Source organism: Thunnus maccoyii, chromosome 11, assembly GCF_910596095.1.
Source record: "Thunnus maccoyii chromosome 11, fThuMac1.1, whole genome shotgun sequence".
Lineage (NCBI taxonomy): Eukaryota > Metazoa > Chordata > Actinopteri > Scombriformes > Scombridae > Thunnus > Thunnus maccoyii.
In genome coordinates, this window is record NC_056543.1 from 28102663 (window position 1) to 28130051 (window position 27389).

The 27389-nt window shown below is 40.6% G+C and overlaps 1 protein-coding gene across 5 annotated transcripts in view; it reads left to right on the plus strand.

Annotated features, from left to right (window-relative positions):
• Positions 1-27389, plus strand: part of man1a2 (mannosidase, alpha, class 1A, member 2) — a 147094-nt gene that overhangs the window by 20186 nt on the left and 99519 nt on the right. For all 5 annotated transcript variants that reach the window (XM_042425694.1, XM_042425692.1, XM_042425690.1 and 2 more), the window contains one exon: positions 16457-16718. In XM_042425694.1, coding sequence (XP_042281628.1) covers positions 16457-16718 — 262 coding nt within the window. The remainder of the gene's footprint in view (positions 1-16456; positions 16719-27389) is intronic.

Consider the following 27389-nt stretch of genomic DNA (forward strand, 5'->3'; position numbering starts at 1 on the left):
ACAGAAGATGTACTTTTGTAAACCATGGGCGCTTAGGTCTTTCAGGAGGTCAGGCAAAACCGCAGCAACACTTGATTAGACAGTAGGGGTGTTTGATTGTGGAAAATGTATTGGTTGGTTCAGATTTATACTTTTGAAAACCATGGGAGCTCATGACTTTCAGGAGGTCAGGCAGAACTGCAGCAACACTGGAATAGACAGTAGGGGTGTTTGATTGGTTGAGATTTATGGGCAATAACAATATGGAAATAATCAGACTAGCTATAGATGTTTGGGTGATTAAACTGAAACTCTTCTGCTATTTCAATGATGTCAACAAAACATTTTTTCTGATCTATTTTGATCATCTTTTGAACACCTGCAGTTCCCAGCAGCAGTCATATTAATACAGCAGAAGATCAAAAAGATTTAAAAGATTCTTATGCATACTTGTATGCAGATCTGCCCTGAATAGATTTTTTCTCTCTCTCTGCTGTGACATAGTTTTATTAATTAAACAATATGATTGAAAATAGCAACCATTAAGACTTTGCATCAGGTTGTGAGGATTCATGGTCTTCTAAAGTTTATGAAAATAAATGTAAGAACAAGAATGTCAGAATGAAGAAAAAAATCTTTAATATGACTCACATGAACCGTATCAACACAAGGACAATTCAGACGATTTAGCAGGATTTCCTGACTTAATAAGATGGCATGTCCAGGCTTGACACAATGTGTGGTATCAGTGGAGCCATATATTGATTAAACCAGTTTAATGTTCCCTACATTCTCTCTACTGTCATCTAGCTATATATAGAATAAACAGTTCTTCAGCAGGCCTCACCATGCAACCTCAGCACCAACAGTCCAAAAAGGAGCATTGAAACTGAGGGCTTCAACATCCTCTAACTGTAAGGTTTAAATGTTATAATTTCAGTTTGGATAAAGTTGACATAACTGCTACTTTAAATGAAGGCAGACAGGTAGAATCTTAGGCTGCCTGGTGAAAGGTGCACGTTTGTGAGAGTTTGCAATGAGCTAATTGAAGCTAGCAGAAAATGCAGAAGTTGTTTTCTAAATAAAAACGGACTGGAACACGCAACCAGTGTCGTGCTGTGTTACTATTGCAAAGCTTCATCTTGGTCAGCAGTTTTACTGTGTGAGAAAGACATGTCTGTTTGTGATATCATTTGATTTGAAAGGTGCTCTGCGATCGCTCAAGGAGACATGCAGCGGAGAGAAACCTATCTAGAATTCTGGAGGTAATTGCCGTTTTAGCAAGGCGTAACGGGTTAGAGCACGATGTAATGAATCACTGCTACTTGTAAAATGACTTTTGTAATGAGTTACAACTAGTATGAAGGAAGGAAACTGCATGGATGGCTCTTTGACATTAGTCGGAAGTAGTGGCGTTGACACATGTATGAAGGATCCAAATTGGTTTTTGACAGCCGATCATTAGCTGGCTCAGCTGATTTTAGATTGATGATTGGTATCATTCCTAAAATCTTGATTGGAGCTTCACTAATAATCTCTGTAGCTCTTGAGATGGGATTGTTGCAGCATTTCTTCCTACATATTATCCGATAACCCCCGAAAAGCAGTGAATGAAGTAAGGAAGTGGGGATGAAGATGAGATGAATGGGAAGGATAACAGGAGGGATGGTGAAACTAGTCATTTCAGTCATTCAGTCATTTTTGACATTGCAAATTGAAACAATTGAAAGAATAAAGAAGCGGGTGTCTTTGGTGTTTAGCTGCTTGTAACAACACACAGGACTAATGTTGGTCTACATGCATGCTTGTGTGTAAGAGAGAAAGTGCGTGGCACAGGTCAGTAGTGCACATTGAGAGTGTGCCTCACTCTCATTTGTCTTCTCTGAAGTGCTGCAATGGTGACAAGATCTTTTGAAAACCAGAGAAAGAGTAAGAGACACTTGTGTGAATTGGCTTGCATGACAAAGTTTTTAGTGACTGAAGCACAAGAAGAGACGCTGCTCACAAAAAGAGAAACAAGAACAAGAGAGTGGAAAATAGAATCAGAGGAAGGGAGATGGAGACAGAGAAAGACAGACTGAGAGAGGCTCCCAGTCTTCAGGGACGATGTGACCATGGTTAACTACAAAGCTTCTCACTAAATCCCATCCCTGCCAAACACTGGTGCTGCAGCCCAGCTCCACAATGCTTCCCTGTCAGTTAAAGAAATGGGATCAAAGTGTGACCACTCAACGCCAAATTAAGAATTGGCCCTCAGGTTTCCGAGGCTTCAATTTCAAATAAACCTGTCTGAATTCACATGTGAGTTCACCCTCCTGCTCCATAACCTGTACAATCACACACACTCTATCAGAGCCACACAGGCCTAATAATAAATGTGCCCTGTACCAGCTGTTGGATTTATGATTGGCCTAGTGATGGGGAATGGGGCCTCTGTTGTTATGGCGATTTTTCTCTCAGTGTCATGATTCTTTGGAAACCTTTTGAGGCAATGGAAATCCACAGGAATGCCTGCGTGATGACGATTGTACTAAACTGGGAATCAATGGGAATAAAAGAGTTGAGCTCCATGGTTTTGGCTTGATAATGTGACAGTCTTGGGAGCAGCGCTTTTTGACTGTTTTCACTTACATTTGTTCTGAATAATATTGAATGAAGTAATTTTGTATGTTTTTAAGCTGCCAAAGCATCTGATAATTGTTAAAACTCAAAAAACTTCAGTGTGATTATACATAGAATGATCAATTTGACGATCATTATAGGAATTTTTTTTTTTTTTTTTGCAAGGAAGAACTTCTCTTTGCTACATCTTACAGTATGTCCTCCAGACAGAAGCTCTAGATGCTCCATAATTCACCATAAAGATAGCGGGCTTTCACTTTAGTTCCCATTTCCCCTCTGATGCCACTTTCAGGTTGTCCAGGCTCAACCCTACAATTACAGTTACGTTTTAGTCTGACAGTAATGCAAATAATTCGATTTTTAAAAAATGCTTGTGTGGAATTGTTTTTGTCAGGCCAAAAAATCAGAAAATGGGAGCATCTGTAGGGATGTTTCTCGCCAAGGGTTTGGTGACTGAACATCTCAATCATCAGGTTGTTTTCTACACTTATCTACTAAAATTCTTATCTAGCTGGGCAGCAACCAGCCAGGCTTAGTGTTTGTTTTATGGCTGGCCTGTGTTAGCTGCAGGAGATGGACTCCTGTGTATGCTATGCAGGCATTAGTCAGCCAGCCATGATGTAGGTCAGAAGGGCTGGATGTGAACACGGGTACAGCCTGAGTTCTGTCGGGGCTCAGGTGGCCACCTAAAACATACAGAGACATAGATGAATGGATCATGTATGTTTGTACCCATATGTGAGAGAGGAGGACACAGAAGCGATGAGGGAAAAGCAAGAAACAAGGTCATCTCCTCTCTTCCGGAGATGGATTCATATAACGTTTTCCACTATTAAAGACACTGAGGATTATGTATTTTAATGGGAAGTCATTCAGCTTGGTATTGTTAAGATTTGAGGTTTGGGTATTGTATTTTTGTAAACTGCCTTGACAGTGTTCAGGCTGATAAGGAATCATGAGGGTGTGTGTGTGGGTGGGGGGGGGGGCTGCTCGAGTGAAAACTAAATGATATGAACTGCAGCAGAGACTCGTTGACTGGTAATGTTACAGCACATCTGCTGCGGTTTTGAACTTGTTTAAACATTAATTTACCCACTTTATTTACTGGCAACATGTTGCACACCATCATCACAACCACCAACAGGCAGGGCTCAGACAGCGGCCTGAACATGGGCTACACCCGGTCTGCTCAAGATAGGACAGATAGTGAGTCGGTCCAGCCCAAAATAGCCTTTACATACATATATGTATATATATATCATAGAGTTTACATGCTGGGACGTGTTCAGCTGTTCACACTGTCTGAAACCAGATGATTTTACCTTTTTAAGGAACAGTCTGACATTAATGTTTTATTGAACATCAACTGAGGTGTGACTCTGCTGTTCATACTGCTGCTGTTTTTCTTTATATTAAATTCACCTCTCATATTATCTGACTCTGACATGAATCCTGCTGTGTGTTTCAATCTGTATGGAAAAGTATAAAATAGTACATTTGAATTACTGCAGCTGATAAATATTATTAATCTAGATAAACAAATAAACAGAGCGGAATGAGAAAACTGTACACTAATTGAGAGAGTTGATAATATGAGTAATATAAGTAAAGCGCTTTTTGATTACACTAAAAAAGTTGATTTTTAGGAAATTACAATATATGAGTGAAAAACAGGGTGGGAAAGTACTTTGTGGTCCCCACCAGGATTCATCTGCACTGCTGATAAATACTTTATCAGTATTTTACTTTGAGTTCACTTCAATGAACTTAAAAGTTCATCATGTAGTTAGAAAACCAAATACTGTGTTCATGTTTTATGTTTTATATGAACATACAATTGAATTTTCCATTAAAGAAAAGGTACAAAATGTTTGTGTATGCTGTCAATTATAGTTCTCAGAAAGAAAGAAAATTGGAATCGGCAGGTCAGACTTTTAAAAGAACGTAATTCAGAATCGGCCAAGTAAATTGCAATCGGTGCATCCCTATAAAAAAGTTCAGCAGCACCCCCCTATGGCCATGATAGCAATGAAGGCAAATCCACAGTGGAGAGATGAGAAGAGATGCTGGAATTGTGAACTGAAAATAAAAGTCATTTGATCACATGTAGTTTCACTTTAACTAACTATATATATCTATGCAGTTTAAACATTTAATACGTTTTCTGCCTTGTACCAAGCAGATTTCTGGAAAAGCTATGAAATGCTATTCTCTGAATGTGCCTTTGCCAAACACATGCCTGTGTTAGGATATGCAAAGATGTATGAGGCAACTAAGAGGAAGAACTGAGAAAGAGAAAGCGTGGTGTCTTCGGGTGTTTGTTACTGAGAAGTTGTAGCTAGAGGCAGGAAGTTGTTAGGGCCGAGAGAGAATTGGTAGAATAAAAGAGAGGATGCTATTACACACCCACAGTAAAGCTTGAGAGTGATCTTAGACATACAGCAATGCAGCTTCCATTTGAGCCAAGTGGGTCATGGGGAAAATCAGGGCGTTGAAGCTGTCTGATAGTCCATGTTAAAGGGAACTCCATGAGCTACAGCTCACCAGAAACAAAAATTCTGCTTCCTTACCAACCTCGAACACGGACCTCTTCTCTTCATTTATGGTGTTTTTGGTGAGCATGAGACAGACATCACTTGAAACTCAGGGGGACTGTTCTAATGAGAGCTCTCTGGTTTAGAGATGCTTGAGAAGAAGCAAACACTCTAGGCTCATGTGTCAGAGATGGACTATGTAAACACTTCACAGAAAAAGGAAGAGACTGAAGAGATTCTTGACTTGAATAGCCCACACACAGGGGTAACGTGAATGGAACCCCATCTTCTTGCACTTCACCTCGTCTTTTAAGATGTTTACAGTGGCAGTGTTTCTATAAACCCTCCTTCATGAATTTAGTTTTCCTGCATTCAAACTAAACACAGTGGGAGTCTTTTTGTAGAGTATCTCTTCAAGGACTGAGATGTCTACTATCTTTTCTGCATTACTACTTCTGACTCTTTTGTGAAAGGAGAGAGCAAAATTAGTTTCACCTCCTTAGGAGACTGCAAGACATCAAACACTGAACATTCTTTCAGATCAACGCTTTGCCGCCCTAAATGTTTGGTCAAATTTGATGTGCAACCTTACACATAGCTAATTAGCTTCCCACATGCATTGCACTTTGCCTTGTTGCTTTCATTAATAAAGTGAAGCCACACTTTTGAGTGTTTACAGCAGTCCATCTTTCACTGTTTGCCCTGCGTGCTCGTATCTAAACAAATCGATGTGCTGTTGTGTTGATGCATGACGTAGATGGGTCCTGGCAGACAGCCACGTCCTTGCACATATGTAAACTTTGTTTGCAATAATAAATAAAGGGTTATTGTGTTTAGGAACCGATAAGCAGAGTTGAAATTCAAATTTAACGGGTACCTGGTTCTTGGCATTTTGGATTTGGTTCCAATTTGGAACTGGTTTTCGGTTCACAACCCTAATCATCTCACTGCTGTATGTAGCAGTGATTGACAAGTGGGCATTTAGTATGGACAGCTATGATAACTATCACTTTTGTATAGCTGATTGTTGTTTCTGGTACCAAGTTATTAAATGTGCTAGTAGTTGATCTAGTAAGTAGTTAGTAAGTAGTTAATCTAATATGGACGTGTGAAGTGTGACACAAAGGTTGCCCCAGATGTTACAGCTGACTGTGTCATTCTGCAAAATTAAGACCACATTAACTTCTTCCAGTCCTGCCCCCCTACCACAGACTCATTTTTTGGGGGGGACAAAGGATGTTTAGTGGGCGATAGCAGGTCAACAGTATATGACACATTAAAGTGGTATACATCATCTGAAAGCTTGGAGCCTGAACATTAATTTGAGATGCAGTTCAGCACTTTGTGTCAAGGTTTTCTAGTCATAAGTCTGTAATAAACATTGTGTTTTGGTTAGGCACCTATTCAAATTTTGAAAGTTTAGAGTTTATAAGGGATTAGAAAAATTCCAATGGTCAAAGGACCCCTTTGAAAATGGCCATGCCAATTTTTCCCTCACCATAACTTTGGAGCGTTATTTATCATGCTTCCCGCTAGCATGACATGGTATTCATACCACTGGATTCCTTAGGTCTTCTAGTTTCATATGATACCAGTATCTTCACTGTAAAAACACTGAGCCAGCTACAGCCTCTGAAAGTCAGTAATGTCACCCGTGGACGCTGGGGTCCTTGGGGAATGGAAGAGGTTAAAGAGTGTACAGCCAAGAAAATGACTTGTTTGTTGACACACTTACGCCTACCTTCATGCTATTGTCACTTAACATTACAATTACTTCTGTAAAAGTCTAACCTGATTTTGTTTTTTTGCAAGCTCCTGCTAACTGCACATTTTTAAAATCTAGGACTAATGTTACACCTTCACGGCAGATAGTGGGAGGGATAGCATAAAAAGGATAAGACATATTAGTTAGTTGTGAATTAACTGGACAGAGGTTGGAGGGAGGGCCCTCCGTTTCCAGGGAGGAACCTCAGAAAAGGATCTTCCAAATGATTTTTAAAAAGCTTGATCAATGGAATGTAAAAACAGTCATTAGTGCTACCTAACTGTTTAACAGCAGTTCTGAAACTGTGTTACTTCTAGCAGCTGATGGGACAGTTAGAGCTGCAACGATTAGTCGATATATCGATTAGTCAATCAACAGAAAATTAATCAGCAACTATTTTGATAATGAAATAATCATTTTAGTCAATTTTAAAGCAGAAATGCCACATACTTGCTGGTTGCAACCCCTCAAATTTGAGGATGTGGAGCTTTTCTGTGTCATACATGATGTTAATAATGATAAGTTTCAAATTTCAGATTACTTTATTTTCTTGACAGGTTATCTAATTGGATGGGAGTAGTTTATCTGTTATGTTTTACATTGAGAACAGATATTGTAATGTAGCCTTAGGCAAATGGTTCTAGGCTGCAGATCTCTAAAATCAGGGATTTTTTTAACCTTCATTTAGCATGCGACATATTTGCACTGTTTGCCCCATACTAATTTCCATCTGCTGAGAAGTGGACACTAATTAGCCCGCAGAACACCTCTCAGCAATTTTAAGATGTCCGTCTGCACCACTAGATTGTATTCATGTATTCTCCTTTCAAGAGTATATATGACTCTTGTGTGCAGCTGGCACTATATCCAATCTACCTTTGCTCAAAAACGACTGATGCGTAAAGGAGTGAGCTGCAACTGTGAAGCCCATGATGACTCAGAGGAAATCAGCGGTTGATTTAGTTTTTCATGGGTTTGTCAAGGACATGAACACCTCAATGACAGTTAGGCAGTTCATTGACTTTATTAAATTATTTATCAGACTGATCCTCCAGGCACATTACGTTATTCCATGTTTTTCAGTAAGGCTTGTGTTTTGACAGGTCATTATGGCCTGATAGAGGACATGTGTAAAAATATCTGTTGTATACTAGTTAATATTGTTTTCAGAGGGCCTGTTAATGTCACCCACTCATTGACTTCATCAGCTAATTACCTGTTTTGAAAGTATTTTGCACCCACCACCACCAACAACAGCAGAATCAAGGTGAGCTGTTGTGTGAAAGGTGTGTACTGTTTACTACTAATAGAAAAAGTTTTCATTTTAGTATGGAAATTCAGTATGTGAATCATTGGGCAACTCAAACTACCATAATATGTTGCCTGTGATAATGACAGTATAACTAAGTTAATGTGTGATATATTGCAAGACAACTATCTCCAATATATTCTGAATGAAAAGGAAACATATCCCTAAAATGGGATACATTTTATACAAGGCTTGTTGCTCATGATCGCCTTGTGAGAGGGGTTGAACAGGGGAGAAAATATCACAAGCAACTGGAGGAGAAGGTGCAGCTGAAGAGCGAGAATAAGAATGACTGTAACAGGGTTGTAATGACACAGTCTGCTGTAGTTGGATATATTCAGAGGAGTGTTTCCCACAGGATATTGTGAGACTGTGGTGGGTGGATTAAAATGTACATCTTAAAGTCAAACGCATCAGTCTGGTACACTTTGAGAGCAAAATTAAGAGGCTAGATCTATGAAGAACTTTGTGCCTTTGTAAACAGTTTGATGGAGCCGACATGACAAACGTTTTGGGTTGAGTAAATTTCTGCTGTCAGTCAGCCTGCTGAAGACAGTTTAGCCAGCTGTTGTCCTCTCAGCTCCCCAGGAGCTGCTGCTGACAGACGGATGTAAGTCACGTCTCGCTTCCTACGTGGATTCCCAGTCAGCTTTGTTGAAACAAAACACAACGTTAGAGATCATTCATGTTATTATGAGAAGTGTAAAAATATTTCTGGTTCATTATGAAACTGTGGCGGGACAAATTAGACTGTGGCAGGCCTCCATGGTCTAGCTAATTAATGGGAAACACCAAGAGGCATAATTTACATTTAATAGATTGTTCTATATATGTGACAGATCAATTTTTTCTTCATAAATTTTGATTATAATTTTCTATTAATACAAAGGTAGATCTTTCTTTAAATGCTGTAAGACTTGCATTGTGATTTGTCTGGTTTAACACATCCCATGTTTGTTCCTTTCAGTGTAAAGGTCTTCAATTTCTTATCTTTGTAGGAATTTTTATGTTGCCACTACCACCAGGTAGTGCCTGTGAGCGGGGTGCAAAATTAGCTTTTTTTCCCCACCGGCTAAATGGCTAAGAAACGTTCACATTTTACCAGCCACTCAATAGTCCATTGTTTTTTTGGCTGGTGAGTGAAGCAAACCTGCCAGCCACTTGCATGTTGTACCAGCATTTGGCTGGTGGCTGATGCTAATTTTTTCCCCCGCCTGTGAGTCAGCTAAGCAATGTCATGGTTTGTAGAGCAGCCCCTTAAAAGTCTGGGAGTCCCAAAATGAATCTTGCATTGCCAGTCAAAACATGCTTTTTCAAATTGCATCATTGTCTACAGAACAGAGAATAAAAGCATAAACAGGCTGCAAGGTTTTACAAACCTATCTTGTCTCAGAATGATATACCTGTCAACCCGACTGTAATGGAAATAGGGACACGGTTGATAGAAAAGTATAAACGTGTTGCACCGACACAGACCGCTGTGCTTTGCTTTTGTGCTCTGCTGCTTTCACATCCAAGGCTGAAGGTTTGAGAGGGAGCCTTACAACTCCTGGATCATATCAAGACTCTTCAACTGCTTCTTCCACTCTTTTTTTCTATTTTTTCTACTTATTCTCTACTTATTTTACATCATGTAATTCTGTTTTTAGCAGAGTCCAGACCCTGTGAAGGGTGACGACCAGAGATGAACCCTGTGACAGCGGTTTCACGAGGTTCAATGTGGGTTGAACATGCTTTGCTCAGAGTGTAAAGTGAGTCACTGTCACTTGAAGTAGCAATGAGGCTAGGAGACGATGGCGTTTCAGTTGAGAGAGTTTTTGTCATCTCTGCAGTGCAGGCGGGTTTATCAGTGCAGCAGTATGTGAACGAGGGATGATAGGGTTGTCCAGATCAAGTTTTTTTTGGACCAGATCCTGATCTGAGTCCTTTAATATTGGGTATCCGCTGATACTGTACTGGACATTGAAATAACTACTAAATTTGGCACACATTATTTTTCACACTTCTTGCAATGCTGAAGGTCCTGGTTCAAAACTATTAAGTTGATAAGTTTAAATTGTAGATATGATATGAATGTAAATGTAACTGGGAGAACGTGACTCCTGAAATTGACCTGACATGATCAGCTAGAGAGAAGACGTATCACTCTGTTGGTGTTGTGAGAACCATAAGAAGACTCAGTCCATTTGCAATTGCACAGTAGCGTTACTGAGTGGAGGTTCCACCCTCACAAATACTCTTTGGCTGAGTTGTAGTTTTGTAGTCACTCACAGAATTAACATTAATTAGCGACAGCTGCCGGCAACACTTTTCATAAGAAGGAAGGAAGAGTGATAAAAGACTTGATAACTGATTTTGTTAGCCGGAAATTAGCAAATGTATTCTGACAATCCAGGTGTCAGAACTCAGTGTGTCCTTAATTTTCACCCGTGTATATGTGGTGAAATAGTCGCACTGCAGGCTGTGAAAAAGGAGAGCAGCTATGCGACACTAGCAGGCTGAGAACTGTAGATTACAGTAAATGTGGTATCTGCTTTTGATTGGGTTTATTTTAGCCGATACGATCCATACAGTTCTTTGGCACATTTCACTGTGTATTGATAACTGCCTGGGTCAGCTATGATACTGATCCGTAGATGGATATTGAACGTGTGTGGCTCTATTGTGTTCATACGTTGCACTTCAACCCCACACAATTACAAAAAAAATTAATATTTTCTGTGCACAATCTGTCTGTTGCCAAGGTAATAACTGATTAGGTTGAAATGCTCTGTGTGAGTCCTACACTGTGCCTGCTAACTCAGACCTTGTCTGAAAGGCAGCCTTTATGTTTGTATTTCCTCCTGCGGTTGGAGTACCACTACAATCAGATACTGTGCATTCAGCCCAGCGTAATGAGTAAATTAAGTAATTAAGACTTCACTTGCTGTCTACGACCTCTATGCGCGTATGTCTGTTTGTTGCCATGGTTACATGGCATCTAGCCTGTGCTGCTACCCCCAGAGTTTTGTGTTTCCACAGCTTAAAAAAAAAAAACCCTCTCTAAGATACCCCACAATGCTGTCGTCCAACTGCTGCTTCTCTCCGGTTGCCATGGAAAGGGCCAGCCTTTGCTGAGCAGCAGATTTCATGACGCTCCTGAAGAAGAAATTCCAGGAACAGGCAGGAAGATAGATTGAGGAAGTGATTAGCGGAGGCGGGACGTGACTGGAAAAAAACTAATCAGGGAGGTGTTTCAGTTAAGTTTTGGGGATGTAGGATGGTTGACATAGAAAGATGTAAGAAAGCCAAAAGAGTAGGCGAGGCACGGCGTGGTCACCTGGGCGCGCAGTGGTTCAGCCCATTGTCATCTTTCCAAGGTAATTGAGTCAGGCAGCTGTTGATGTGCTCTTAATTGCATGTTTGACATTATATGAGACTGTAAGGGAATCACCAGCAATGCTGAGCGAGTCTGATAATGGCTCGGAGGAAGAGAAAAGAGTGACGTGAGATAAAAGACTGAGGAGGGGCTTGTAGAGGGAGAGAGGAGAGGCTGCAGGAGGCTACTGCATGTTTGTGTGGGAATTAATTCTCACCAGAATTGCTGGTGTGCACTGTTTTGAAACCCGCACATTTGTGTAATTTGTATGACGGTGTTTTCCGTGACAATGTGCTGATTTTCCATGTATACATACACAAAATACGCAGCAGAATCAGAACCCATTAGAGCTGATGGTGTCTGCTTAAACTCCTCATTTTCTTTTGTAACGCTCCCTCGGATCACACACACACACACACACACACACACACACACACACGAACGCACATGCAGACATTAGCCAGTCATCTACCATCGGCGCCATCTAAATATCACATTTAAATGCATGTTGCTGAGGGCGCTTTTCACTCACAGAGGCACAGACGACGGCATACAGAGGAGGTGTGACCTCCCTCCCCATGGGTGTAGACACACACACACACACACACACAAACACACAAACACACTGAGACAGACACACCACACGCACAAATTGTAAGACTGCAGTCACTGGCACTCAGAAACCTCATTAAAGACCTGGAAATAGAACACACAAATACGTGTTCACAAGATGCGTTCAAAAGATGTATTGCACACATGCTCACACTCAGGCTGTAACACAGACTGGGAAATGCAACACACACACACATACAATCACCACATAAACAAATATAACACATTTGAGGTAATGTTACAGATGCATACATTCACTGACACATGCATACACACGGTAATGACCATCTCGGTGTTGTAAAATATGTTCCTATCAATTAAAGTCAGACATGCTGAGTTGCTGTATGAATATTTATGAGTTGTTTCCAGGGCGATGTTGCGTAACTCTGAAGCTGTTTATTTTGGTCTCTGTTGGCCCCACATTCAGCGTCATGATAGAATTATAAAATGGATGCATTGTGTTGTGTGAAGGATAATTAGTATAAAATGTCTGTCTCTTTACCGCTCGTCTCGCACACTCATTTCTCCGTCTCATCGGCTTTGTGTCTAAGTCTCGGTCCTTTATCTCATTTCTTTCTGTCATATTCTATTTCCTTGTTATTCTTCTGCATATTTTTCCTTTTTTGTGCCGGGGTCATCTCTCCTGTATACATTTTTTTTTATCCAGTTTTTAGCTCTACTGCCTCTGTTTCTCTTCTTGTTCTTTTTGCAACTTTACTTTCAGTCTGTTATATTCTTATTCTTCCTCATGTGCACCTGTTCCATAGTTTTGTGACTCATTATGCACCAGCAACCAGTGTTAACTTTTGGTACTTGATTTTGATTTAGTATTACTGCAGAGCATTCAGAAGCCAGATTCACTCACTTGTTCACTTATACAATGTTCACTATCTGGGTTTAGCTTAAGAAGAAAAACTAAAATGTTGGATAACATAGTGATATTTCAGCGGTGAACATCTAGAGTCATCTTAGTTTTTGTTGGTGAAATGAATACAGCTTTAGATGTCGTCAAAGTTACTAAATCTCCTCTGCTTGTCTGTTCCACTTTCATTGTACATAAGATCCGTGCCATAAGATCCTTACCGTCATCTCACAATTGCTTGCATGCATGAAAACCTTTACTCTCAGTTGATTCAAACACAGCCAAACTGCAAAGCATCTATAAAGAGAGAGTAAAGCTATGATGTAGTCCACCAGTGTTGTTGTGCTTAGAGTTCTTCTTCTTTTTTCCGTTTTATTACAGGAGGCAACCAGCGCTAAGGTGCATTACCGCCACCTACTATGTTGGAGTGTGAAGTGCTTAAGTTGACGTTAGCGTTGCTAGAAAACCGGAGGTGTGGACAGTTATGTAACGACTTGGCTCTCTAGCCTGTGGAAAAGCAATCTGGTTCTTAGAAGGTTTGCTAGTTGAACCAACTGCAAACCAGCACCAGCCCAGAACCAGCACTAGGTTCCAGTTGGTGGCAAGGCGTATCAGGGTTCCTCTTCAGAGAGCCCTGGAGGGTGTGGAAATGACTCCCCTCTTTGTGAAGCTGGCTCAGGTTGTACCTTTTAGTGTTATCATCCTGATCCTCAATAAAGACATCTGCTTTAATGTAGGATGACTCACACCTCACTCTGCCTCTCGCGCCCACCTTTTCCTGATCAGCAGTAGTCTTAGTCACACACTGTGTATAGATGCACATGTGCACATGTTAAACACCTGAGCTGAGGGAAAAGATATATAAATCCTGACGTCATAGTGCCGCTGTGCAGGAAAAAATCTGAAGAAAACAAGATTCCTCCCAGGCTGAAAGCAGGATGATGAGAACATCATGTGTAGGGGTTAATAGATAAATACAGCCGTGGTTCCAATTACAAGCACATCAGAAATGTAAGCTTGTTGGAAGAGGACAGATACGCCATTTAACCTGGCATTAAAATGTGGTCTGTATCTGGATGTGTGATCTGGATATGGAAAAACTTACGTCAATGCAAGATGCACTCAGAACACATTGTGATTGGAAGATGATCAGATCAGTTTGTCAGGCTTGCATTGTGATTGGATCTCAGCCAGGTGTAAATGTAATCCTTACAGCTTGACCACATTCATGAGAAAAAGTTGAAAAGTCACCTAGCTCCGCCTCTTCCTGCTAGCTAAACGAAGCCCCATGAATGACATCCATTCATAGCAGGTCTTTTCTTGACCTGGGACACATCATGTTTGTTTAGAAGTCCACCTAGCTAATTTGCATATCGAGATCTGATCACAGTGAATGCAAAATTGTATAAACAAGGAAGCATTTTAATGCCAGGTGTAACACAAGAGTCATATCTCAAAGCCATTAATAGGTACATCAGAGTTAACATGACATCTTTCCCATCTGGCAGTTATTTATTGCAGGTATTGATAATATTTATACTAACTCAAACTCTTGTAGGGCTGCTTTTAAAATGAGATCTCAAGATCGTTTATCCATTAGTCTGTTTTAATACAGATAAACATGCAGGCTAATGTACACACACACACGTACACGCATCATTCTCAGTACTGTTTTCTCATTTTCTCGGAGATGTAGAGCTGTGTTGCTCTGTGGAGGCCTGCAGCTGAGTCCACACGGATCACAGCAGGCCGTCAGTTCCTCCCACGTTTCCTGGGTTCGGAAGGTCATTAACAAACAGACCCATGTGCACTCTGATGACACGGTTAATCTCAAGATGTCTCATAGAGGTGCACCGATCGATCGGCTGGTGAACAAAATCGGCCGGTTTTCAGCTGACCGGTCATGACCAGTGACTGGCCAATCAGTCTCATATCATACTATACATCTCTAGGGTCTCTTATTTGTTAGCATGTTTACTACCAACAGCTAACACATTTAAACGAGGCGAACAGTGGCACAAACTCGCATGTAGATGTATTAGGTAATCTAGCAGGGTCTGTGAACACATCACTGACTCATGTGTCAAGGGAATTTTTTCCTCTGTTTTTGTTTTCTCTCTTTTTTTTTTTTTTTGCTGGTTTCCTGCTTCCCAAGTTGATTTGCATTATGTTGATGTTTGGGGATTTAGCATGTAGCCTAGTAAAAGACACAAATGGGTCAACACAAACATTCAAAAATTATTCACATGTTGATTTAAAACGTATTTAAAGCTTAAACAAAGCTGAATGTTCCACAGCTCAAAGCAAAGACCTACATTAATATTTCAAATGTCCAATAGTCTTTCTTTCACAAAGTAAAAAGCCATGTTTTGAATTCATATCTTCCTCCCACACTGAATATAATTAATACACAGAGTGTGAACTATACATGTGATGATAATTAGTGGGATATACAGTCAGTATTACCCAGCTGAAGCACAAAGGATTTGACACCTGATGTTTGTGTTTTCATGTAACAGACACACAGGGTGTTGTATTTTCCACCTCCTGCCCTACAGCAAGCTGCCATTCTCCAGCTTTGATCACAGCTGTCACTGTGTATTATTTGGCTGCACTCGTATGCGTCTAACCCTACATAATGGCCAGGCAAGATTCAAAGATTATTTTTCAATTTCTCCTCCTTCAGTGACCGCAGAAGAGCAGTACAATGTCATCGTCCTCCTGTCACCTTTGCTTCAGCATCCCGCTGTGTTTGTTTTTCATTACTGACCCACATCCTCATGGGGTAGAGTTGTGTCAACACCCTGGGGCTCGTACCACCATGTGAAACCGCAGATAATGTTTCCTTCTCTTTCTGGCACTGCTTGCCTCCTCATGGTGTTCATCTACACCTGCCCTATTTCCTGGAGCTGCTGTAACTGCAGAGTAGTGGGGGTGGGGGAGAGGTGGGGGGGGATTCCCAGTAGAGACTGATGGTTTTGTCTTCACCATAATGATCTGAATCTGAGGTGGGTCTGGTTTTCTGCTGCTGTTTATCGCTGAGGCTGCTAAACCTGCAGATTTGATGACCACTTCTACTAACGTCATAAGAATTCAATATTATTTTATTATATAAAACCTTATAGACCTTCAGGGGGAAAATGGGCATGTTTCATCTCTAAAACAGTGGAGTATCAATTTCCCCAAGAATCAGTCATTGCTCATTTTTAATTAATTTCAAAAAGAGACCCCCACTGCACACCTGTCCTCCTCAGTCTTTCTATTCTTTTTGCGTCAGCCTCGGTTTAAATAAATCTTCGTATGTGCACCCCGGGTAGACCGGCTATCACTTTATGGAAGCTAATTGGGATCCAAACAAAGAATAATGAATGACAAAAAAGTTTTACCTCCTGCCTTTTTTTCTTGCCTCCTACAGGGAGGAGGAGGAGAGCCTGCGGGACAAGATACGGGCAGACCACGAGCGAGCGCTGCAGGAGGCAAAGGAGAAGCTGCGAAAGTCACGTGAGGACCTGCAGGCGGAGATTCAGACAGAGAAGAACAAAGTTATGGAGGACCTGAAAAAGAAGGACGTGGGCCCTAAACCCTTGCCACCTGTCCCCATGCCCAAGGTGGTGGGCGTCAACGACGGCGAGCCGGTAGAGCCCGACGTCAAAGAGAAACGTGACAAGATTCGAGAGGTAAGACGACCGGATGTATATGTTTTTTGTAAATATTCACTTCAACTGATTGTATGCTGCTGTCTTGGAAGCTCTTCATGGGACCGAAGCGAGTTATTTCAATGCGTCTCGTGTCACTGCAACACACTTAAGGAGCTTGTATAGCAGAACTGCAGCAACAGCCCATTTCTTAATATCCATATCCACCTGCGGCTGCAGTTTCTCCTTCATTTGAGTCTTTTTTTTTTTTTCTCAGTCCAGGTTAGAACACATAATTATATTGCCTAAGACTTCTGGTGGAACAATTCGACTTATTTTTCAAGGGTTTCAAGGGTTAGTCGGCAGCCTGTCTGAGTGAATGAATTAATCAAACATAGCGATGTGACTGAAATTAGGTCGTTTAAAAAGTCATGTCTGCTTCAGTAACTTTTCAATGATTCGCCCAGCCCTAAGCTCGACTTATACTGTATACGTCTGAACACATTTCTGTTGCGTGCTGTCTGTTTTCGGCGCCAGCTCTTATTTAAGGCAACAGAGAGCCAGACGGACAGTGCCTGTGCAGAATGCAGATGGTGCTATCTGGTCCCGCTCTCTATAGACACTAAGCCAACCCCAAGCCTATCTCCCTCTCTGTGCTGCTCTCCTTTCCTTTCTCCTCCTCTGCAAGTTCTCCTGCATAATTACCTCATATCATCTCTCTTGAAGCAGCACTTGGAATCAGAACGCTCGCCACGCATGGGAGCTGGCCCATTCACTCCAAACCCGCCTTTGTCTCTAAATGCCCCTTTTGTTCCCTTCATAATTACCATTCAGAGAGAATGCCATACACTCCCAAATGAGCAAGAAAGTAGCAGCTGTATGGGCTACAGCACAGTACATTCCCCTTTTCCTGATTGCCCATGATTCCAAGGAGAAATCATAATAGCACACTGCCATACAATTGCAACCACAAGACAGGCTTTTTTTTCTCTCCCCCTTTTTAAAATCATGGCCACGAGGCTGCCATTCAGCCTGTATTTTGATTTTGTAAAGTCAAGTCCAAGAAGGAGCATCAGCATCCATCTTTGTGTCATCGATTGCGTTTCATGTAGACGGTAAGTAGTGTTTTGGGCCGTGACAGCTGTTGAACCAGTCTGTTACAACATTACTTTCCATGGGATTATACCATCTGTCTGACCTATGGTATTACTGTACATGAAGTCTGACACTGTTTTAGGGTTATTTTGGTTTGGTTTAAAATCTGGTCCAGTGCAGAGTTCGTGACTGTGATGGATCAATGTTTGTACTCGTGTGCATGCTTCCGGTTATCATGACCGGAGGGGTTTAGATGATCATTTTCGATTACTTTCCATTCATCTAGCCGCGAGGGCTGTTATGTATGGTGGTGCAGTCACGAAATACACACACTGATAACACCATTTAACAAAAAGACAGTAATTACTTTAATGCATTGTGTAGTGAAAAATAATCCTGTCAAACAAGATAGTAACTCCACTCTGCTTTTCTAAACTCTATGTAGTTATTGAGTGTTAAGAGCTGTCGGTGAGCGGAACTTGGAGAAATGTATAAATGCTGAGTCCAAAATGTACATATGTCCATGTTTATGTCTAATTCTCCATCTTAATTAGAAGACCCATATTAGGTCCACATCTGTACTTCTTAAGCATCCCAATCAGTTACTTTTAAAATAATCTGGTTTATTTTGCTTGATCAGTTGATCATGATAAATCATCACAACTTAATTTCACTACACCTTCGTGTCTCTAGATCAACATCTTGGAAGTGTTCATCTGCTCTGCGGTTTGTGAATGAAGTAATGTCTGGTTGCTTGTTAGGTTGCCTGTGGACACTGAAATTTTGAGCTTCTTCAGTTCAGCTGTGGGTGTGAAATTCTGGGAAATTGGTGAGATCCAGCAGAGTGCTTTTGCTGTGCTGTGGACCAGTCATACCACTCAGGCCCTTTTGTTCTTCCAGAAATAGAATGAACCTCAGTTTTATGCCTCTCAAATACATATTTCATTGACTGTTCAGAACACAAAAACCACCCCATTCCACGTTATCCATTAGCTCAGAGCTCTATGCTCTTTTGCTATTCTGCTAATTATGCGACCCAGACATTAGTGGCTATTAAACCTTTGTCAGGAGATGGAGAGAGCTTTAGGGCAATAAAAGAAAAGGAATGGGTTGAATTTGACTATTAACTGTTCCAGTACAATTCACCTGTCACATCATGAGGTATTGTTGGCCCAGAGCTGTTGAAATAAGCCGGCTGTTGCAGTTAATGGGCCATGGTACAAAGGCACAGTTCACTTTCAATAAGGTTTGTTCATCAATAATGTTGGAAAACACTAGTTAGGAAAGCCAATTTGTCCATAATGTAGAAATCAAAAGCGTCTTTAATCTAATGGTAGAAGGTGATGCTTTTCCCCCTTTTCTTACTTTTCATGAAGAATTCTTAATATAAATAAGTTATTTATGTTTTGGAATCTAGTAAACACGCAAACGTGAAGAAGTTTCCCAAACAAGTCTCAGGGATACATTAAAGGTATAATATGTTACTATTCTGCATTAAAATGTCTACGAACAACTAGACTTATGTTATATATTTTGTTGAATTGTGTACTTACATTATCCCAAATGTTTCCAAAAATTTTCAAACCCAGAGAAATCAGTCATTTTAATCAAGGTAATGGTCACACCCACTTTACCAAAGAGTATACGCATACAAGATAATACGCTGGCGTTGTGGTTATTTGACAGAAACTGTTATATATTGACTTTTATTCAGTTTTAAGCCACATTTTTATGATAAACTTTTAGATCTTGGTTGTTTTTGACTGTATCGTTTAACCAAATTTTCAGTTATTGGATGTCTGTATCTTAAGTTATCAGAGAAACAAGCTAAGCAAACGTTAGCAGCAGCTCGGCTAGCAGTCCCTCCCGGTGGTCCGGTGCCAGCCAAACAGTGTCAGAGAAACAGATTTTTTTTTTTATGTGAAACTGTATTATTCAGTGTTTTCAGCTGTTTTAATCATCGGGTCTGTTTGTTCTGGAGAGGAGGAGACCTCTGCGGATATTTCAGCTCCCAGTGAAAACATCCTGAACGATGAACACTTGAGTAATCCTAACCCGAAGAAGCCGGTTGTTTTAACAATGAAGACAACAACTCCCATGATCCCTCACTACTTCACACCATCATCACACTCCGTTTTATTTTATTGTTTTGATTGAGAGACCCCTGGCAGCTGAAATTACATATTGTGCGTTTTAAGAATGGGAAGCCATGTAATACAACAAAAGCTCAATTGAATCTGCTTTGTGCACACAATGCCGGCACACAGAACACAAAAAGAACCGCGAATCAAACTTGACGGTTGATGGACAGATGCTTTTGTGCAAGAGAGGATCATTTACTGACCTTGTCAACCATAATAAAGGGATTATTCTTTAACTTTGTCTTCTTAGGGAAAATGCTTAAAACACTGACTTCACAGACAAAGACTGAATATATCTTAAACATAAATGTCATGTATATGATCACCAAGGTAGTGAAATTGTGTTCAATCATGATTATTTGGCAAACAAAACCTTAAATAAGATGTATGAATATAATTGATTAATCTAAAGATACCGTTTAAGATACCAATGAGTAGGCCCTAACCTTTTTTTTTATCAAACTAATAAATAAAAAACAAAATAACACATAGTAATTTCCTCCCATTTTAAAATAAGTTTGTTTAGATACCTTTCATCATGTAATAATCCAGCAGTCATTCAACCTGTGTAGTTAGTCTGAGCAGCTACAGCCCTGACTTCAACCACCTTCAGAATCTCAAACATCATTAATGACTTATCAGAGGAAAATGACACAGCCAGCCTTCGATTGACAGATGGTTACCGGTGACTGCAGTGCAGAAACACCGCAGACTTGAAAAGAAGAGGAGAATCTGCTAGATCAAAGTCCTGCGGCCTACTTGAGCTCGTCGGGAGGCAGAGCGAGGTGTTGTGAGCCGTAGAACTGATTGCTGAGTTGGCTCGCCAGTCACTCAGCTGTGACTGCTGAGTGAAAAGCAAACGATTATAGATTTGTGGGCTGGCATCGGGGAGGGTGCGTGTGTGTTTCCCTACAGATCTATGGACTGTGGCTGTAAAGCCCAGATAAATCGATGGGTAAAACAGTCTTCTTTAAGTGCGAATCTAAATGGCGCTGCTTTTCCAGATGTATCGGTCCATAAAGAGACAGTGAAGGTTTTCAGATAGAGATGTGGAATATCTGCAGAGATGGCAGCGAGTATCCCCCTCCTCCATGTCTTGTACTCTTTTTCTCTCAAGCATCCTTTCTCATTCTCTCTCTCTCTCTCTCTCTCTCTCTCTCTCTTACTCTTTTCAGAGGCTTGACAGTGCTCGGCAGATGGCCTTGTATGTTGATTGCACACCAGGCCTTTACTGTATGACTGTGTGTGAGTGTGTTTGTAGCACAATCGCCTCCGGGGTAGGGCACGGCTCAGCTTTCATCATTCCCTCTCACTCCGTCTCTTTCTAATTCTTCCCCTGCTCTTGCTGTTTCTCCTATGTTTGTATTGAACCGTCTCTTCTTCTCACTTGCTCATTTTCTTATCATCTTTCTTGTTTTTACATCGATATGTTTCTGACCATCACCCCCCCCTCTTTTCTCACTTTGTGCAACAGTCTCACGCCCTCCGTCTCCCTTTCAAACTCAGCTCCTCCCTCCGTCAGCATCATTTGCCCGACTCCTCGTAGGAATCTCCCGCATCCAGCCACCGTTACACGGTTCATAAAATCATCCGTTGTCGCAACGATTGCCGTATTTTGTGCTGAACAATGAGTACTTCACATCCTCAGACAACACAGTATATTATTTTTTAACAGGATGAGCAAGATGAAAAAGAAGCAGACACTGTCACAGGGAGAGGTTGAGGATGTTCTATCCATTCCTTGGCAGTATGTTGTTGTTGATTATTTTTTGAATTCCTTTTGAACATGGATTGTGGCTGAGCTACAAATGATTTTTTGTCAGGCAATCATGTTTGGTTGTGTAATGCTCGATGCCCTCTTGTAAACCAGCCTTTTGTAGCGTGTGGTGGGGAAGTGACATTTGACAACCCGTCCCTTCTGCAGAAGTCATTATGTATAACCATACATTATGTATGGTTCCATATGTCAGAAGTGCTCCCAGCTCCTAAATGTATTCCTGATTATGGATATTAATCTTTAAAGAAAGTGGATTTCTATATGTGATCTATCCGGTGGCGGAGCACGTATTATTGCCATTACGGTACAAAATGGGTGCATAAAGTTCTGCTGTTTAGGTACTGCTCATATTCACATAGTGTGATTGATTAGTGTGATTACACTAAATCTGCTTACACATCATATTGTTCACACCATAATTACAAGTAGCTGAGTGGGAAAAACTGTTGATGCCAGCCTCCTACTAAGGCAGGTAGCTCCATGTCTGAGAAATTGGAAGTGAAATACAGTAGTGCCAACAAACCTGTAGCAAAATGTCTGCAAAGCCACAATTGTTGGCAAAAACATCTAAATAAAATACTAATAAAATTGATTCTAATTACAAAGAAGCAACACACTGTTTGTATGTAGTTTTAAATCGTTACAAGTCTGGAACATCAGGGTTACCATCTTGGAATGATGCGTGAACACTTCCAAGTTGGTATAAAGAGGTTTTCCCGTTCTTCCCGTTCTACCAGCATTGTGTGAATGCAGCATAATGGCAGTGTTGGTGTTACTTCTAAGATAAACCATATCACAAGCAAACAAAAAAGATAATTGAAAGGTTCAGAGCCATAATTGGTGAAAACTCTCAGCACAGCTTCTGATCATTCAGTGACAGACTTGCATACGCCAGACACAAATTGAACAAAAGTCATGAAAGAATAAAGAAACAAAAGGAGCTAAGATGAGAGTGTAGAGTGTAGATTGAAATAAGACAAACTGCAGATCTCTTAAAACACATGGGTACAAAAAAGCTTTTTGAAGTCCTGAACTTTTTCAGCATCTTGTGAAACTGATTCCAAGAACTCAGAACCCATTCAGCAGTCTTAATAATTTATCATCTGACAGGCCTCTACAGTGCAAGTATTTCACTCGCATTGGAATATAAGAATTTTTGCAACAGACATGTGCAAACCGGAAAAATAATTTACGAGCACACTGTGCAAGTAAAGATTACAACGTACCATAATCCCCCCTCCGCTGCTAATCGTTTAAAAGCTAGTATTTAATAGTCAGATAATGTGCAATGTTTATTAACAGTACATTAGTTTCACAGGAAAGAAATGCTGCCAAGTATAAATATCAGCACACTGCTAACTGTAGCCTCAGCTTGTACCTCTCACACAGAGCTGCTGGTAGTGTTAGCAAGTCTGATAAGAGACAGCGGAGAGATGACGTCATGCTAATAAACCAAAGATATATTCCTTTTCTGTGGCAGTAAAAACAGCACATGACCCACCGATAACTAACTGTTATATTCAGAGTGTCACAAGATACTCAGGGCTGACCACGGTAGCGTTAAAATGATAAACGGTGGGGCTACGGCTACGTGCTGACATTCCCCTACAGACACACACACACACACACACACCGGAGAGCCTCGTAGTAGAGCCACTAGCTCAGCTACAGCACAGGTACCACACAGAGACTTTTACAACGGCCATGAATGTGCTTCTAGTGACTGTCAAAGCTCCAGCGGACTCTCTGTGTTTCCAGCACGTACACGCAGAGTCTGCCAGCAGCTGCTCATGGCTGGTTAGTTTGCTTGCATTTCTTCTTCATTGTCACCAATTGCCGTCCGTCTGACCGTCACCAGTCTGTTCAGCACCTCCATAAGGAGGCGGAGGGTAGTGGTGCTCTGGTAGTGGTAAGTCAAAGTAGCTGAATTAATTTAGTTGCAGCTGTAATTTAAAACACCCAATGAAGACTGTTCCTGATTAATGAATTTACTTCTTGACTGTGGCCCAGCACAAAAACAGCAGCAGGTGATAGCTGGCAATGGGCTAAAGACAGTAAGACACAGTAATGACTTCCAGTAGTGTGAAAGAAAAACTGCAGAGAAGTCGGCCCATTACTGGCTTAATAAACTCTCTGTTACTTGGACGTTTTTCACTGTGCTCCTAAATTTCTTTGTGTGCTACTAAATTTTTTCATTTAGGAGCACATGTATTTCCTGGGAGAAAGGTTAGCACAAAGCCCTGTCTGTATGACTGAAACACAATGTTCCTCTTCCTTTTGTTCATTAGAGAAAATTATAAGTATAAAGAACTAGAAAGGTAGGTACCTGTAACTTCACATTCATCACAAAGTCTTAAAAAATTATGTTCATAGATTGTTTGTTTTTTTTGCTCCCGTATATCTTTCTTTTTGTTGAACATGTAAATGTGTAGCCCCAATCCTTATGTGCCATTTCTTGTTCAACATTTAATTAAACCCACTGCAGCAGCTGTTACTTCTCTGTTTTGGCAAAAGTTCCCTTTATTGTACAGAAAACTCTTCATTTATTAGCCTAACCCTACCAAATCCTCTCTCTCTGTCTGCATTTTTCTCAGATCCCTGCTCAAATAGAATCTTGTTGTGAAAAAAACAAACAAAAAACCTCCTTACTCCTTGCCCGGCTCTTTTCATATTTCCTTCACTAGTCTCTCTCACTTACAATTTTGTTACAGCTTGATTCAAGATCCTGAGACACCTTAGAATATAATGCAATCCAATGCAACAACACCAAAAATGTTTGCCAGAAAATACCATAAAGTGCAGTCAACACCTTACTTACATGGCCTAATGTAACACTGAAGTTGAATGGAGCCACTGTGAGAACGTTGATTGAGTAGGGTTTGTCACATGAGTATAACAGCTTGAGTTGTCTTCCTCAGCTGACTCGTGTCTTTACTCCATTACAAGGAAGCTCATTTTTGGGATGAGACAGATCACACTATGATGTGGCTGTAATGTACCGTCCCATTCCCTTGAATGAGAAAGTGTGTCCAAACTTTTGACTGGTACTGTTTTGTAAAATTTGTATATTTCCGAGTAAACCTCGCTCAGGATAAGTATAATTTTATAGATATCATACAATGAGAGGTGTTTCTAATATTTTGTCCATCCTGTTCAGCAGCACCTACAAACTACAGTAGAGCCTCCAAAATGACAATATATAAAACGTGTGTTCCATTACGATACATTAGCTATGTTGAACAAGTTTCAAGTCTCTGTGAGTTGATTTTGATAGTGAGCTAAAGTGAACTGAAACCAGTGGGCCCCTGGAAGGTAGGAAACAGTAATTTAAAAATGACAGCACCACTTGCATTAATGTGGAAATGGCTGTCAGTAATCTAAGCACTTACTGGACTGATTGTACAAAATCACCGGAATGGTCCTTCAAACGCTTGAACGAGTAGGACATTCCTATCAGCCAAAGATAAGAGCCTAACTGGGTTTGACTGGTGAACTAGTGGCAAATTTCCTTATTGGGGGGGTAATGCAGAAGGCATACCGAGTACATTGTTTTAAGTATAGGACAGTCATAATGAGCTTCACCAACTAGAGCTCAGGTGATGGAGAGGGAGTGACAGTGTAGCCGGCAGAGGATCACCCTACAGTAGCTCAAGCACTAATGCAACATACAAGGCGAAATGAAACCAAGATCATCCTTTCTCTGCCTGATCAGCAAACAAGATTACAGGTAGCTACGTGTATAGATAGACCTCAAAGGGGGCTTGAACACCTGCCTGTTTGGCCTCCTAGAGAGAAAATATCCTTTTCAAGGGTGTTTTTTGAGTAAATAAATAAATTCCTGTTATTCCTGCCACATCCAGCGTAACACAACAATATGCTCAGTACCTCATCTTGTTTCTGAGTGTAGCTGACAGAGAATTTATATTGTTATATGTTAGTGTTGATAGTTAGCTGTGAGCTAAAGTGACTGTAGTTGACTGAACTCAGTGGTGTGGAACTAACGCTCTGGGGGACTATTATTGTCATCGCACATGGCATGCAAAGCGGGTATAGATACTGTCACAAGTTAGTTATAAAGTTGTGGGAAATGTTTGCATCTTTATCTCCCACAAGCTACATATAAGTTTTCCTCCCTTCTATAACAAGCAGCCAGTGAGGTGCATTCAGTGTTAGCAAAGTTAATCTGAGTTTCTAGCATCAAATTGTTCTGCATAACTTAAGTCAACAGTGATGTTGTCACTGTGTTTGTGTTATTAATGTCAAACAGTAAAGTAACACCTAATGTATGATTATATGAACAGTAAGCAGACGTATTTTATGTGTTATGTTTACTCATCAGGTGAATATGTGTATAAGGACAGTGATACAGCCACATTTACATGAATGTTAACTGTTTACTAAATGTCACATATTTAGGCAAATAGTTAAGTTTAAGCACTTTTTTCAGTCATTTTTGGAGGGTGAGAGGAATGTGAACTGTTAAAATCTTTTATAAACCAGTGTCTAATACACCTTAGCTAAAGCTCATGTGTTGCTTTTTAGAATTGTGGCTTAAATGCATAATGTCTTCCAAGCCTCACTATTATGATATGTGAATTATAGCAGTGTTTGAACCAACCTCAGTCATGGGTTTTTGTTAAATACTTTAATATCCCTTTAACAATGTCGCAAAAGTCATTCCAGGCATATATTATTTGCAAAAATCACCCTTTATGAATTTGGGCGCCTGCCCCTCTAACATCCTCTGCATGTCCCTGATGGCAGGACTGACAGGGAAATACGTTTCCACAGATTTTTCCCTCATATCTTTTGTGGTTACCTGTGTATCTGAGTGTTTGTCTGTATATCATGAATTTAATAGGATGGTCTGCCTGACTGCGTCTGTGCTGTACTGCATGAGATAAAGACGAAGCAACCCGTATGCAAGGGCATCATAGATCAAGCTACTTTTTTTTTTTTTTTTTTCTAAAGAGCGAGATGGCAGGACTGAAAACATTCTGTGCTTTCAATAACTGTCATCTGGCATTTCAGATTCGGTTGCCAAAGAGCAAGTTGGAGAGCTGCAATTAGAAATGAGTTCTTACAGGTCCTAAGGGAACCAATAAAAATGTTTATATGTTGGATGCTTTAATTTGTATATGGTGGGAGCATGCTGTCACCATAACTCAGAGTTAACATAGGATTAGAAACTGAATGTAACACATGAAAAAAAGATATCTGTTAATGGCATAACCTGTTTGCACAAAGCTACTAGTAGGTGAAACTGCTGATGTTTGCACCTGCATTAAACAGTCACAGCTGGTTAGAAGAGTGAAGTTTAATAGAGGCCAAAATGTGTTTTAATGTCAGTATTAATCATGGTGTTGAATGTTTCCTACCACAACTCAGCCACTCCACACCCACTAATCTATATCAGCAATCAGGCAACATTACAACAACAAGCAAACTTGCGGTTTTCTCTCCCACTCTGGTCACAGCTTTAATCAAGCCTTTGCTTTTAAGCTTCTATTAATGGCAGCGTAACACTTCTGTTGCTACCTGTCCTGCTGCTTATTAAAGTCTTCACATACTAACTATTGTGATGCAAATGCAGCTCTCTCTTGCCTTCATGAACAACGTTAGTGACTGCTAACTCTTTGCTGCTTAAAAATAGCAGAGGAGGGTTGTGGATAAACATTGAATCTCCAACACATCATCATG